Source organism: Lipomyces chichibuensis (assembly GCF_038497645.1).
Source record: "Lipomyces chichibuensis strain CBS 12929 unplaced genomic scaffold V1513scaffold_37, whole genome shotgun sequence".
NCBI lineage: Eukaryota > Fungi > Ascomycota > Lipomycetes > Lipomycetales > Lipomycetaceae > Lipomyces > Lipomyces chichibuensis.
The window spans coordinates 18,655-33,882 of record NW_027117489.1 but is presented as its reverse complement, the minus strand read 5'-3'; the positions used below and the strand labels follow the sequence as shown (position 1 = coordinate 33,882).

Below are 15,228 nucleotides of genomic sequence, written 5' to 3'. Positions count from 1 at the left end.
TATACCCCCCCGCCTCCACATCAACTCCCGGCTTGCCTCGCTGCCCCGATCTGGGGAAGAATTGCATAGTCTCTAGAACTATATAATGCGGGTAATTGAACTCGACAATAGCTATATTCGGGGAAAACTATCGTCACCCAGGGGTCTAGTTTCGGTAAGCTGGGCTGTCCAGACCAAAAAAGTCATGCCCGACCTCCTGGTTCGAATCCTCGGTCCCTGATTTAAACTAGATCTAACACTTTCTCTACAGTCTCACCGATTCCAGAGTGTCCACGTCTTCGAACAAGGCGGGCATGTCAGATCTGTCGCCGTCGCAAGGTCAAATGCGATGGTATGACTCCGAGCCGTGGACAATGTAGCATACGCGGCGCTATGTGCTATTACGAAGATGATGATAAGAGTTAACGCAGACAGCAATGGGTCCACAGGATCACGCCAGTCGTCGCCTGTTGTAGAGCAGTATAAGCGTCGCAAGGCTGAGTCCCCTGCATTGAAAACGTCACCTACAGAACCACAGAGTCCGATGCGGCCGTAAGTGTTTCTAGAGAGCTTATATTATTGTGTGTGGGCCACTGATGTTATTGTAGACTTCTACTTATTCAAGACTCTAACTTACAGACCGTTCTTGCTGATTGATGGACTTCTACGGAGACAAGAAAGACTGCATGCAGAGCAAGGATTAAAATCACCACCACATGCAGCAGAGCGTGCGTTTTTGCCAGAGGCATGCCGTCGAGCAGTTGACGCTGGAAGAGGACTCCTACTTCTATTGGCTCGGTCATATTCTTCGAATCCTATGCTAGCTGTACGTACAACCTCCAATTATTCATGGCAGTCGAGCTAATGTTTATTGTAGAAAATGAGGTTTAATTCTATGCTTTTGCAGAATGCGTGTGCAATTCTTCTCTTCGACGTTCTGCGAGATCCATCAAGTAAGGCCGAGGTTATGATTAATTTCGATATCATCAATATCGCGTTGGAATGCTACCGACTGATGAAGCGGGATATTGGCGTGGAGAGTGGATTGGCCATGATAGAGCAAGTGCAAACTCGTGCAAGAGAGGCTTTCGAAGCCGCTAATGTGGAGAAAGCTTTCCCCAATGGCAAGGTAGAGGAGAGGCCCAAGTAAGTTTCTTTCCGAGGGAACCGGTAGCTACTATTGACGACGGAGTACCACCGTCACTGCCACAGCTCCAGCACATTCTACTGAGGGCATTAGATTTTTCACTGCGGAGAATATAGATTCACTGGAATCCAATCTTGCCGATGACAATGTTGCAGAAAATAACACTTCTGTTGACCTCGATAATCTGCAGTTTTGGGATCTATGGTACGAAGGCGTTGATTGGCTTAAATCGGGCTTTATGTTGCCCACAGACAATAATCCTGTGGAGTCGCTGTGAGGAATATATGAAATTTGTATAACTATGATTAGCGTGTACGATAAGTTGGATTACGTATTTTATTTGTTTATTATTGATTTCTCTATGCTATGATTGCGTCGCGGTGTATCGGCTGAACATTGCGTTTGTCGAATAATGTGTGTACGCTTGTGAGAACACGGTTAATAGTAATTTAGTGAGAAGCAGCTTTGTATTTTCCGATATTATAAGGGTCATTTGGAGCAGGATAACTTCCCGCGTAATTCACCACAGAACAACACATGTCATTTTGCTTCGATACGTATTCCACAAATATGGCAAGCTTATGCGTTTATGCCATAATAAGTGATTTGAATGCTGCTTTCACAGCTTCTCTATATCTAGCTACCTTTACTGAGTGAATAGTAGAATGATCTCCGGACAGATTTCTGTCGCCAATAATCCGCCTCAGACTATATAGAGACACACTATTAAGATCAGAGTTGATGGAGGAGAAGGCTCGACTAGCTAATGGCAAAAAAAAGCTAGGCGTTGGAAGGCGAGATCGATACATAAAAGGCATGAGCACATTTCCCGCATCCCACATCTTTTGCCAGTCCAGTCACTAACAAATTCGGGTAGAACGAAAGGTCGGTGAAGGTACTTATGCCGTCGTGTATCTAGGCCGACAATTGTCTACATCTCGAGTGGTTGCCATAAAGAAAATCAAAGTCGGACAGTTTAAAGATGGACTTGACATGTCAGCTATTCGAGAGATCAAATTTCTCAGTGAACTACGGCATGAGAATGTCATTGAACTGATCGACGTATTTATCTCATCAGGCACATCTCGAAGTCTTAATTTGGTATTGGAATATCTGTCAGCAGATTTAGAAATGATCATCAAAGATCGATCGGTCGTGTTCACAGCTGCGGATATAAAGTCATGGATGCGCATGACATTTGCCGGTCTCTATCACTGCCATCGCCACAATGTCCTCCATCGAGATCTAAAGCCCAATAACTTGCTGCTTTCTCCGTCGGGGCACTTGAAACTGGCGGATTTTGGCCTTGCGAGGAAACAGCCTGGGCCTTATGATGTCATGACGCCAACGGTCGTAACGCGGTGGTATCGCGCACCGGAATTGCTGCTTGGCTCCAAGATTTATACTAGGAAGGTCGACGTATGGGCAGTTGGTATTATTTTTGCCGAGCTCATGCTTCGGACGCCGTATCTTCCTGGTCAAACTGATCTCGATCAACTCGACTTGACATTCCGAGCGCTTGGTACCCCGACGGAACAAACGTGGCCGGGCGTTTCGTTGCTACCGGATTTTTTCTACGATACGGCCAAGACTTCGACAGCAGACACTGGCAAGAAATCTGGGATCTATCCGGCTCCTTCGCGAGATGAAATGAGGATGCGATTTTCTGCTGCTTCTGAGAACGCCTTGGATTTACTATGCAAGATGACAACCCTTGATCCCGCCAAACGAATAGACACTAGAGACGCGTTGGGCTCGGAATACTTTAGAGAACTTCCGAGACCAACGCAGCCTGACTTGCTACCAAAGTTACGAAAGAAAGATGATACTGCGAATGAGGTGAAAGTCGGTAGCAATAATACCGGATTTTCCGGCGCGTTGAGAAGAAGAGAGAAGGACGACATTAGCACTGAAGCTGAGAAGGAACGAGAGCGGAGATTGGCAGGCGTTGCGAAGAGGTTATTTTAATGCTTACGGATTTTGGAACAAGTCGGAGTTGGATATTTTACGGATTGTGTATTGTGGCTTATGAAAACTGAGCCGTATATAGAATAGCAATGAATTAGTACGATTGCAACATCTTACTGGAATATCGTCAGTAGGAATGAATGTACTAATCTTTATATATCTAAGCTCTGTTATGTAGGTTGCCATTTGCCATTACATCACTATAAATTTGCGTTTAGATGGCGCCCGTCTCCCTCAACTTGCCAATCAATGCATCGACACTATCGACCTTGCCTCCACCAGGGCGCTTTGGGGGTTCTATTAGATTGTTAAGAAATTTGCGCAGGACAGACGATACATTGAAAACCATACCTGACAGGGAGAGAATTTCCAGTCGAGAAGAGATATCGACCCCAAGATCTTCCGGAGAGACTTTCTCGGTCTTTTTCTTCTTGGCTTTCATGATATCTTGCAATTTCGTGTATCTGGGAGTATTGAGTCGTAAATCAGTGGTAATGACAAGTGGCAGAGGAGCAGACAGAGTTTCTGTACCTCCATCGACCTCTCTTGACACAGTAACGACACCGCTGGCCTCGTCAACGGTGACTTTGCTGGCATTAGTAGCCTGGGACCAGTTCAGCAGTCCTGCGAGCATCTGACCGGTCTGGTTGCTGTCGTCATCGATCGCCTGTTTACCCATAATGACAAGGTTGGCGTTGGACTTCTTGACAAAGGCTTTGAGTAGCTTGGCAACAGCCAATGGTTCAAGCTCTAGTGACTTGGAGTCGTCTATTGCCGGGATCTCTATTAACGTGGCCTTGTCAGCGCCTAGCGCCAATCCCGCACGAAGCGTGTCTTGTGCTTTTGCACTCCCAGCAGATACCAGAGTGATTGATTCAACGAGATCCTTGCTTGATTCACGAAGTCGAACGGCTTCCTCGACCTGAGAAGCCGCAGTCAGTATGTAGAACGATTACTGCGGATTGTCGACACTTACGGCAATCTCACAGAACGGGTTCAAGCTGAACTTTACGCCGTTAGTCTCAATGGCGTTCTGGCTCGCGCTGATTCGCGGCTTGATGGCGAAGTCGATGACTCGCTTGACAGGGACGACGATGTTAAGACGTGGCGGCATTATGACGATGTGGGGTTTGTATAAATGGCGATAGTCGGGGTGCACATTAACTAGTTGTCGGACGCGATGAGGTTGTTCATGTTAGTTGCCGATGCCAGAAACCTTTTTGCCGAACAAAGTTTTTACGTGGCGTCGAACTCCGACTCTCTCTAACCGGGCTCTGGCTGTGCACGTGCACAACATTCGGATTAGTTGTTCTTTTCAACATCACAGAGAGCAACAAATGGAAAAGAATCCAACTGAAGATGAAGTCGTACAGTTTGTGGTGGATATCAAGAAGTCCGAGCCTGAACTAGGAATTGCGAAACTCCACGCACGAATCAAAAGTGAGGAGCCAACATGGGTACTGTCAATCAACAGATTGAAGTCAATTCTACGGTCCCATTCACTACAACACACTTCATCGACAGCTACCTCGAATGATAGCGATGCAACCATTGCGGAGGAGTTTCGTAACCGCTTATATATCTCGCAGACTGTGTCAAGTCCCATAGCTGATCTAAGCTTGCCACCTGCGATAGAAGTTTTCAACTCACAGTCACGAGGCAAAGGTCTTCAAGTCAGTTCTAAATTGCCAAAAACCGAATCGATCCCGGAAGGGACAGTACTATGGACGGAGCCGGCTCTAGTCCTGATTCCTCCAATCTCCCTGGTCGGATTAATACCAACAGGTAAAGCATGCTCATACTGCGCCCGGCCGTTAGTGTCTATGTCCTCATTGATAGCGTCGTGCTCGACATGCAGCGGCAGATGGTGCTCCAGTCGATGTCGAAAAATGGATAAACTGCATAAATATATAAGGCACGGAAAGTACACCTCAGAATGGAGTGCTATTGAGCAGTTCGCGGTTGAAAATGAATGGAGCGCTTTTTATCAATATGCGTACACTCTGGCCGCCGCGACTTTCGATGACCAGGAGGAGGAACCGTCCTCGAAACATACTGTCAGAGATGGTGTTGACGGCTTGGCAAAGATCAGACAGGACATCCGCCAGAAAGCTGATCCTCAGTATGAGAAGGACTTATTCTTTGGCGAACAACTGGAAATTTTGTGGCAAGAGGGTTATAAAACGATCTGCAAATTCTTCTCTCACTTGTCTACACCGTCATACGAAGAGTATCTCTCCGGTATCGGAATGGTCAATATTAACAATCTCGACGGGAGCATATACCTGCTGCAGTCCCATCTCAACCACAGTTGTGAGCCAAGCGTCGACGTCAAAATAGTGGGCCGAACTGCGGGTGTGAAGATTACCGCAAAGCACCAGTTACGTCCCGGCGAGGAGTTGACAACTACGTATGTAGATCTAAAGAAAGATGTAATGTTTCGAAGACAAAAGTTACTGGAAGGCTGGGGCTTCTGGTGTACCTGCCCACGATGTATGCGTGAACAACACGGGAGGGTCAGTCCAACTGAGTCAAGCTCAAATGATAATGTATTTACGAAGCCAACAGCAGATGCAGACGGTGCTAAGAAGAAAAAGAAAGCGAAAGGCAAAAGCAAGAAAAATATTTCGGAATCGGTTAGGGTGCGAAAGAAGTCAGTGACATTTGATGACAACGTTGTACAAATTGAGATATGAGGACATTTGTGCCGACCTACTGTCATAACTTGATTAATTTTGAAACCCTGACGGATAATTTACTACTCTTTATCAATAATATACACCGTCCCAATAAGTATAATACAAAGAAAGTAATTTGAAACACACCATAGCTCCGTACTCACCAACACCCAAATAGAAGTCAAAACTTCATCAAACTGTTTCTGCATCTATTGTTGTAGCTTTCTCAATCGTTCCCTTACAACGTCCTCAGGAGCCTCGCAATAATACAAAGAAGGCTTAGCATTTGTCTTCTTGAATAGTTCACTCAATGTCTTCACTTTGACATTGGCCATGTTCGAGGTATCTGTTTGACTATGTCAGAGTCACGAACAGCGAACACAACTTCATGGTGCATACCTGCAATTCCCCGCGTAGTATCCACCCACGGTGAATGTCTTGGATTAAGTCTGTCTCTGAATGAAGGACCAATGTTTGTTGGTTTCGTACCTGCTTCGATGAGTTTTATTTCGTCCGCATCCACACCGTTACTTAAGCCATCGCCAAAAGCAACCTCCCATTTCCGCAATCTACCTTGATCACCTTCTTCAAATGCTATCCATTCGCCGACTTTAGAATCTGGAATGTACTCAGCTATTAATTTCTTCCGCCCCTTCTCTTCTAGCGGAAAAGTCTGCCCATAGATGTCTTCCCGGACTTTAGTGGCGGCCTCCACCGACTCGAAGATAGCATAGCAATGTGTCCGAATACTATCAATCCAAAACTTAACTAGTTTAGATCCAGCCAAGGTCTCCAGATGTGTTTTCAATGACGGTATATTTAAAGGTCTGGAGAAATTCTGCAGATAAACAGACTTAGTAGGTCGATACTTCTCCATCGGCGTATTCGGGTTGCGGTCCACGGTCACTAATTTCTCATCCACCTTTATTTTCTCCTTGGTAACCTCAGCTGTTCCACTGGGTTCTGGTGTTTGTTCAGCCATTCGCTGATCGTAGCGAGACTCATTCTTTATTCGTTTCAGAGACGAGTCTTCGGTTTCAGCGTCAAATGATGCTTTTCTTTTCGCTACCGTCGATGATTCCAGTCCTTCCCTTGACTCTCCTGTAGTAATCGAATCCTGCTTGATCTCAGCTTCTGCTGGCTGCTCCGCGGTCTCGTTTGCTGGCGCAGACTGGTCGGTTAATAACCTCTCTTCTGGCACTTCTTCATCCTTTGCAGGCTCTTCAGGCTCTTCGGGCTCTGGCTTTAGCTCCAACTCCGACACCTTATCTAAATCCGCGGCTTTAGCGACCGTGGCTTCGGGCTCCGAATCGGTGATCTGTACTGAAACCTGCTCTCCTTTCGCGGATTCAGGAGCCGGCCTGGGTGGCTCAACTTCGCCGGTGTCTGCCGTAGGCGCGCCTACTACTGCCTGCTCTGTCACTTTGGTCTGTTCCTCAGTAGGCTCATTTGATTCTACTGCGCTAACAGCATCTGCCTCACTCAGACGCTGAACGAGATCCTTTTTTAATCCGGCAGTCGAGAGTCCCCGATTTTTCAACTCCTCCTTCAACTCCACAACCTTAAGCTTCGAATAATCCATATCGTAAAATATACCTTCCGAAATCGCAATCAATTGAGACAATAGATTCAGTTGATACGTTTATGCAAGAAGTTGCACTAAGGAATCCAGGTTAGCAAATGAGGTAACTTATTGTTGTGAGTTCCTCGAGACGCTGATCCAGGCGTGCTAAAGTTTTGGTGGCCCGACGAGTACTTTGGCCCTAACCTGAAGCACATGCCGATCCGCAAAACGAGTTGAAATCATGATGTTTACTAGGTTTTAATACAGCGACGGCATTGCAACATTTGCTGTACTATTCCTGCAGATAATGAAGAAGAAATGCCATGGAATCTACTGAGTCGGTCCCCGGCGCCGCCTCGGCGGGGTGTTATGTGGCGTTTGTGTTTCTATTGCAACGAGAATTCTTCCGTCGAACTTACATACCGCAATACGTCGAACTCATATGAATGGACATGTCCATTGTGTGAAGGTATCAATGTTATGGATGAGGTAACTAATTGAGACGTGATTGTGGGTATGCATTGACTAACCACTTAGACTGGCGAGATAATGGATTATACTCCAGAAGACGCGTCAGCATCAGAACATGATCTGATTGTAGCTGGCTCAGCAAACAATGGGACTGAATCGCCATTCTGCAGGAATTGCCAAACGAATCACAGAATAGTAGTGGAAGCACTGGCGAGCTATCTGCCGCCAGAATGGGATAGTCAATATAAAGAGTACGAGAAAGGACTGCCGAGGTATAAGGCGGAGCTGGAACGACGGTATCCGCCATACTGCATAAATTGCCAAAATGCCGTTACAAGCAAGCTGTCTGACAACAATTATAAAGCGCGCGCACGTATTCTTGGAAGTTTTTTGAAGAATAAAGCGGATATGGGAGCTCTCAATTCGAAGGGTCGGATCACCAACAGCGATGACTTCGGAAGTACCTCAGGAGGGAAAATACTGCGCCCAAGATGGACATTTCAGACATGGCTGAAGCTTTTCGTATGGACATGTCGAGGAATACTTTGGGGGTCACATATGTTGGGCTTTTGTGGATTATTTGTTATCAGTATGTCTTTTACCGTGGCTCTGTTGGCTGTGCTGATGAAAATAGATTCTCTGTATCCGAAACTTCAACTACGCAAACTAGCCTTGGCACATGTCGAAAATAGCCAATCAATTGGGTTCATATTCAAGATCGTACGTGATGCAATAATGCAAATGTGTATAGCAAGGAACCGACCGCCAGATCTTTACCTGTCCGAGCTGGGAGGATCATTGTTTTCTCTGTTGTATCGCATTACGCCGTTTAGTGTATTGTACTTTTTTTGGAACTATAAGCTGCTTTATGCATTGCTGTCTTCCATGCGGGTTACCGTCACCGGCAAATCAGACTACTATGTGCGTGACTTTAATGACGATACGACGGGTGCGTTAACTAATGGCGGTTTAGAGATGTCAATGCTTCTTATTCGTGCAATTGCTTGTCGGATTGTACATACTTCCCCGCATGTACTACTGGAGCGTCTCCGAGAAGGCATTTAGGTTAATTAACTTGTTTTTTACGACGACGACAACTCTCGTGCTCGCGGTGTCTTTGGCCTGCTTAAAGGTGCGACCTGTTGAATACGTTGAATTGCAGCGGCAAATTCAGCATAGTACTGATCGCAATAATTCGGAAACGACCGAACAAGGACAGCCATTGTCTCCGCACTCTCAGCTACGACGAAATCCATTCTCCAGCCCACCGCAATCGATCTCTTCGAGTCAGGTGGTTCCTTCGACAGCGCACGTCGTGAAGGAGACTATGGTTACAGATGCTGACATGATGGACTGGAAACCGTCATTTGTACCCGAAGTATCTATGACAGACGCCATTCCTGCGGAATTACCGGATATTCCAAAGCTGCCCCTTGGATATTCATTAGCGCCGCCTCCGAATGGCTCGAACAGGAACGCGGCAATTTTGAAGCCATGGATCCCGGCGGTCAGCAACACAAGTGCATCTTCGCAAGGAAAGGAGAAATATTTCCAGCATAAGCTGGCATCATTATCGCATACACAATATTCGCCCACTAGTACTATCAACGACCGTAGCACTCGCGATATGGCATTAGCAGCTCAGCGGTTCTTCCCCAAAGAAGAGCCAACCGGGTTGGAAGATTTATTTGATCCAGTTCTTCGCTTGAGTGATTCCGTAGGATTCACCAGCAACAGTACCAGTAGCGCACCATTGTCATGGAGTGCAACAACAACAACTAATGATGTACGCGTTATGATTAGATTAAGGGAATGGTTGAGCGCGTCCGCTATTGTGATTGGACTTCTGGCCGTGAGCATTTACGTATACCAACGTATTATGCCAACGGCGATTGACCGATTGGCATAGCTAAGACGCAGCCGAAGGAACATTTCTCATAGCATAGATATTTATGATTAGTGTATGTAAATATATACTTTCCATTTGGATTTCCAAGAATAATTCACAATTCGTAAAATGCCAGGATTTTAAAATTATTCACAATTAGTGGACTGACCCATTCATGATCGCGTGAGTTGTGATCTAACCTTGAACATTTCGCAGATGTTAGGGTTCTGTTATTCTAGATCGTTGATTGGTTGCCGATTGCATCGGAGACCACTTTCACTTCCCAGACGTCACTCTTTCACAGCCCTTTCGATTTTCAAACAGCTCCACACAACTATCTTAAATTGCGGCATCAAGATGGCCGTTCCTAAGGTTACTGGAATGATTCGACGACGCGTCACTCGTGACATTGTCAGTGGTGAGTAAGATTTGCTGTGTGGTGGTTGGTCTGGGTGCCATTTTGATGGCGATCGCTGGTGCTAACAGTACTGTTTTAGCTTTCTGTAAGTGAAGCCCGTTTTTTAGGAATGCGTAAGAATAGATGGAAATATCGAGAATTAAGTGCTACGCATGGTGAATATGTGCTCATGAAGGAATGCAGCTCTCGGAAGCGCGATTACTGGGTACTACTGGTAAGTCCTGCACATTGCAGAACAGATATGAAAATTATCGTGCTAACTGATTAATCTAGGTACTAGTAAGTATACTATTGGCAGATATTCATCATAGTCATATTTGCTCACATCCGTTTTTTAGCGTCCACGTTCCTTACATAGGCAGACTCCAGCAAGAGGAGCACGACGCCGCCGAACTGAGAAAGCTCAAGCCGTACCTCTATGGTTATCCTTCCCCACCAAAGCCAGATAGCTGGCCTCCTTATCCTGCCTTCCCGGCATAATTTTACACCTAGCTGGTAGAGGTATTTTTGTTGGATGTTGTCATTTCATGTGATATTATGCCATTACAGTATGGTCGGATATAGGTGCTTTGTCATTAATGTGACTAGTTTATGGAATTTCCGATTTCTTTAATGAATTGTGATAAGGTACTTTTGTCATCTACGCATCTCATCAATGTGAATGTTAGGAGATAGCAATTAGTTTCTCATTCCATAGCTCCGCGCTACTAACTACCTTCGAAATACCATGAGCGACACGTACTTTACATGCTACCAGTGAAAAAGTGGCTAATATACCCAATCTTACTCAACAAATAAGCATTTGCCATGACTTCTACTAACAGCGGCGAAGCTGCGACTGCTGCGGCTATTAATAATGCGACAATGTATCTCTGTCAAATATCTTGTTGATTATACGCATCGGTTTCCATCTCGTCGTGGCAGATTCGGCGATTCTAATGCGTGCCTGACGTTTCACTTCAGCTCTGGCCCTGGCCTTGCAATAGCCACACCTACCAAAGAGCCAGTTCCACCCCCTGTCCACGAATGAATTCTTATGATTGCGATCGCGATTCCGATCGTTAGACGGGCATGTGCAGTACAGGTAGTCATTATCCTCAATGACATTTTCTTGGTCATTGAACGGATCGGTTGGGCTAGTACAACGCGCATTCTCGTCGTCAAACTTGTCCTCGTCGTCATTGCTCCAATAAGAAAATTCGCGATGATAAGCCTGATGCACTGGACTAAATGGATAGTCCTGCTCCGGAAAGGGTAACACGTCGTAGGAGACCATGCGGAACTCCATTCGGCTGCGGTTTATCGCGCGTCTACGACGGCGGCTAAGCTTCGTGAACGGTGCGAAGATAATGCGTCTCTTGTATGCCCCAATTCCCGTTACCTCGGAATCCTTCTCGGTTGGTCTGCTGCAAAGATACTGCATAGCGAAAAGTTATGGTTCTCGTCTAGTGAAACAACGCTATGGAATGCAGCACCGTGAAAGGCAAGCGGACAGCGACATGGTCATATGGTCTCCAATTGCAAGTCGTCGCGTCGCGAGGAGGGAGAACAACGACGAACAGTAAACAAGGAGGCAGTCATAGTTTTGCAGGTATGGAACTAGCCAAGCAACGGCGCAGGCAGGCCAGTAACCTAAATGCATCTCATTGTAGATCATGATTATATCCAGAAACATGTGTAAGCCCCATGTAGATCAGCTAGATCAGCCATATCCTTGATTCTGATACTGGTTCGTGGTTTACCGCGTTCAATTTCGCACGCCGGCCACTGCGACCTGTCTTCATGCACTCCAACAGCATTAACCATTTTTAGATGTCCAATACCTCATAAAGACTTACAGCAAAATCATGTTAGCTCAAAGAAGAAGCAATAAGTGCCCATCTATTCTCCACATTATCCAAAGGATCTGGTCCATGGATCCCCGCATAGATCTAAAACAAGCTCTAGTTATATGCAGGGGAGAATCGTTGCCGTGGAGACGTTCAATATTTGGCAAAATAAGGTTTGACAGTGGGGTTTCTCATCTTTGTTTACCAATCTACAGTTTGCGTTTTGTTAAGCGCCACGAGACACAACTCCAGCCGAGGATGTATAACTCGACCCAGAGCACTACAAGCTAGCACGACAGTGACATTGATTTGTACGAAGCGTCGACTATATCAGCTTTCTGTCATAGTGTTTTGCTTGGTTTGTTTATAGCACCCTGCCTCAACATACACTTCTCCGCAATCCCTGATTTTCTCTTCCCAGTGATCTACGCAATGCCCTCACAGCCGTCACCTCGCAGAGTGCGAATTCCTACTATAGAATTTCTAAAAGGTATCCGCACACAATATTCTCCACCAATACGATCAGCTTTCACTGACTCGAAACAGATAGACTATACCTTGGAGCATTTGACAGTACTCCACATGATACAGATTCCATCGTCCATTTTAATGTAGACGATTCTCTTCCATATAACGCTTTCCACCACGATTTTGGCCCGTTACACATAGGACATCTGTATAGATTTGCGGTGGCGCTACATGAGACTTTAGCAGTAAGTTACGGTGTAGTTGCTCCCCGGGTATACATGTGGGTACTTATTATATAACCAGGAAGAGGAAAATAAAAGTAGAGCAGTTGTATTTTATTCCCGAACGAATCCACGGGCAAGAGCTAATGCCGCTTGCGTGCTATGTTGTTACATGGTATGATCCTTTGTATTGAGATGTGTTGATATCTGAGGCTAAGTACGTTAGGTTCTTGTCCAGTCGTGGCCGCCGCATCTGGCGCTTGCGCCTATAGCACAGGCCGAGCCTCCATATATGCCATTCCGAGATGCGGGATATTCGGTCGCTGACTTTACGTTGTCGGTGCAGGATGTCGTGTACGGTGTTTGGAAGGCAAAAGATCGGGGGCTACTAGACATGAGAGAGTTCAACTTAGAGGAGTAAGCTAACAGTGGATTAAAGAGTAAGGAAAACAGGCTAACGGGGTATATAGGTATGAGAAATATGAAAGGGTCGAGATGGGAGACTTCAACACAATTCCTCCACATTTCGTTGCCTTCGCATCGCCACAGTATACCTCTTCGCCTGACGCCACTCCTCGCAAGGTACCCGCTGCAATTCGAAACGTGCTAGATTTCTTCGTGGAGAACAATGTTGCGCTTGTTGTCCGTCTGAATTCGCCTTTGTACGACAAGCGCATTTTCGAGAATCGCGACATCCAGCATGTGGACATGATTTTCGAAGACGGCACCTGTCCTGATATGGACATTGTTCGCAGATTTATTGGCGCATGCGTTGAGGTCACAAGTCAAGATAAACTTATCGCTGTACACTGCAAAGCCGGACTTGGTCGAACAGGATGTTTGATCGGCGCATTCCTGATCTACGCATATTCATTCACCGCCAGTGAGGTGATCTCATATATGCGATTCATGCGTCCTGGTATGGTCGTTGGTCCTCAGCAGCACTGGCTTTACATTCACCAGCACGATTTCAGAGACTGGCGACACACGATGGTGCTTGGTGCCCCATCTGCTGCGTTGTCTGGTTACAGACCGCTGGTGCCATTGTCGACTTTGAAGGAGAAGACTGCCAGCCCGCGTACACCTATCCGCAGCATATTAGGCGAAGTTGAGAATAATGCTGCCTTGCCAGCGCCTACACCGGGGCAGCCTCGAAAACATTCACCGGCACAGTCCCGGTCGCGATCGGTTTCAGACGCGCCGGAAGAGCGTCATACCGAGCGCGAAGTAGACGAGCATATGGCAATTCTGAATGATGAAAATGCAGGCATTGACGACACGGAAGCACTGGTTGTCAGGAAGACACGATCGACGACTGTGTCACCCAGTGGCCGAAGTGTGAGCTTCTCTGCGGTCACTACTACGACTACGACGACGATGACCACAACTACAGTAGCGTCACCTGGGTTGAGCACTAGAATAAGTTCCGTGAGACCGCAGAGACGTGTGAACTCGGGATCGATTGCAGTTGAGAAGGTGAGAGGTGCGTCGGGAGGTATCCGCAAAGTCAGCGCGAAGTCGGCCAAACGACTGCCGTATTGATGCGAAAAAGAATTTGTACTATACATAAACGTAAGCGCACATCATTACTCGGCATCATATATCTCCTCAATTTTACGGTGGTTGTAACGGCGGAAATGGTATTTTTTTGCTTAGCCAAGTGTCACAATATTCGTCTTGTGCTTTGTTACATTAGCTGGCTGTTTTGTTCACTGAGTGTTGAGTGTGAGCCGGCGAAGGGAAGCAGTTGTTAGTGCGTTGGGATATCCTTTCGCATTATTGCTCACGACTTGACAAGTCAGATTTTATGTACGAAGTTGCTGTGGGCGTTCTCCTATTTACAGTTGTTTTCTATGTAGCGTTGTGTCCGTTGGGGCATCTAGAATTGTCCACCAGCATCACAAAGTTGCAATATGACGACTAATTGTCGGTGGGAGCCACATCCTATAAGATATATGTATACTCGAAGAATAATACATGAACATGCAAATCAAGTACACGGAAGGGACAAAGCTGATAAAGCAGTGTGAGCATATGAGCTAGTCGTAAATGCTAGTCAAAGATACAACATAAATAATAGAAAAATTTAAAACCCAGTATGCCAAATGCATCCAAGCAAAAAAATGATCTATTGAGTAAAATAAATATATGTGATTTCACGAATACAAAAGTAATCGTTCCATATACAATATTAATAGACTTTGGCTTTAAAGGACTGCTTCAGTAGACGCACCCTCGCTCATCGTCCTGGGCATACACTAACTGAGCGTGGTGCGATACGCCGCCCCGAAAGCAAACCAACCAAAAAAAAAAAAAAAAAAAAAAAAAAAAAAAGGATATGCAAAGCAACCGTATATAGCATGAATAAGATAAATACCTCAATAGGCGCACTTATAATTTTCCCGTATTCCCGGGACAACGGAAATCTTCCGATCGTTTATTTTGCCAAATATTGTGATACGATTATATCGCGTTTGATAAAAGAACCCTTATCCTTCCATCAATTTCTATGTCGGCGGAAGTGCGGACAGTGTTTTTCGAGCAATTAGAGTACCTGTACTAGGTAAAACCATCGATAGTTCGTCACTTGCTGATAT

The 15,228-nt window shown here is 45.9% G+C and overlaps 8 protein-coding genes across 8 annotated transcripts; 5 read left to right on the top strand and 3 right to left on the bottom strand.

Annotated features, from left to right (window-relative positions):
* Positions 1-85: 85 nt before the first annotated feature.
* V1513DRAFT_433306 (uncharacterized protein) lies at positions 86-1,496 on the top strand (the record flags this gene model as incomplete). Its single annotated transcript, XM_066896439.1, has 7 exons — positions 86-154; positions 251-331; positions 389-531; positions 619-805; positions 887-1,125; positions 1,172-1,399; positions 1,436-1,496. 7 exons carry the CDS (start codon positions 86-88, stop codon positions 1,494-1,496), a joined length of 1,008 nt encoding a protein of 335 aa, XP_066751666.1.
* Positions 1,497-1,611: 115 nt separating this feature from the next.
* Positions 1,612-3,258, top strand: V1513DRAFT_450842 (kinase-like domain-containing protein). The gene is made up of 2 exons (XM_066898868.1): positions 1,612-1,940; positions 2,004-3,258. The coding sequence occupies exons 1-2, from the start codon at positions 1,868-1,870 to the stop codon at positions 3,092-3,094; spliced, it is 1,164 nt and encodes a 387-aa protein (XP_066751665.1). The 5' UTR covers positions 1,612-1,867; the 3' UTR covers positions 3,095-3,258.
* On the bottom strand, positions 3,123-4,346 carry V1513DRAFT_450840 (uncharacterized protein). Its single transcript, XM_066898867.1, has 3 exons — positions 4,071-4,346; positions 3,446-4,016; positions 3,123-3,391 (listed from the first exon to the last, which is right to left on the bottom strand). The coding sequence occupies exons 1-3, from the start codon at positions 4,206-4,208 to the stop codon at positions 3,309-3,311; spliced, it is 792 nt and encodes a 263-aa protein (XP_066751664.1). The 5' UTR covers positions 4,209-4,346; the 3' UTR covers positions 3,123-3,308.
* Positions 4,347-4,379: 33 nt separating this feature from the next.
* Positions 4,380-5,915, top strand: V1513DRAFT_450837 (uncharacterized protein). Its single transcript, XM_066898866.1, has one exon. The coding sequence runs from the start codon at positions 4,432-4,434 to the stop codon at positions 5,788-5,790; it is 1,359 nt and encodes a 452-aa protein (XP_066751663.1). The 5' UTR covers positions 4,380-4,431; the 3' UTR covers positions 5,791-5,915.
* Positions 5,741-7,588, bottom strand: V1513DRAFT_450835 (uncharacterized protein). Its single transcript, XM_066898865.1, has 2 exons — positions 6,172-7,588; positions 5,741-6,118 (listed from the first exon to the last, which is right to left on the bottom strand). The coding sequence occupies exons 1-2, from the start codon at positions 7,352-7,354 to the stop codon at positions 5,982-5,984; spliced, it is 1,320 nt and encodes a 439-aa protein (XP_066751662.1). The 5' UTR covers positions 7,355-7,588; the 3' UTR covers positions 5,741-5,981.
* Positions 7,559-9,804, top strand: V1513DRAFT_450833 (Ima1 N-terminal domain-containing protein). The gene is made up of 4 exons (XM_066898864.1): positions 7,559-7,825; positions 7,874-8,396; positions 8,442-8,728; positions 8,781-9,804. The coding sequence occupies exons 1-4, from the start codon at positions 7,655-7,657 to the stop codon at positions 9,714-9,716; spliced, it is 1,917 nt and encodes a 638-aa protein (XP_066751661.1). The 5' UTR covers positions 7,559-7,654; the 3' UTR covers positions 9,717-9,804.
* Positions 9,805-10,542: 738 nt separating this feature from the next.
* On the bottom strand, positions 10,543-12,017 carry V1513DRAFT_204236 (uncharacterized protein). The gene is made up of 2 exons (XM_066894344.1): positions 11,952-12,017; positions 10,543-11,891 (listed from the first exon to the last, which is right to left on the bottom strand). Exon 2 carries the CDS (start codon positions 11,534-11,536, stop codon positions 10,964-10,966), a length of 573 nt encoding a protein of 190 aa, XP_066751660.1. The 5' UTR covers positions 11,537-11,891; positions 11,952-12,017; the 3' UTR covers positions 10,543-10,963.
* Positions 12,018-12,178: 161 nt separating this feature from the next.
* Positions 12,179-14,624, top strand: V1513DRAFT_450821 (dual specificity protein phosphatase). Its single transcript, XM_066898863.1, has 5 exons — positions 12,179-12,432; positions 12,489-12,655; positions 12,714-12,806; positions 12,858-13,048; positions 13,102-14,624. Exons 1-5 carry the CDS (start codon positions 12,375-12,377, stop codon positions 14,171-14,173), a joined length of 1,581 nt encoding a protein of 526 aa, XP_066751659.1. The 5' UTR covers positions 12,179-12,374; the 3' UTR covers positions 14,174-14,624.
* The last annotated feature ends 604 nt before the right edge of the window (positions 14,625-15,228 follow it).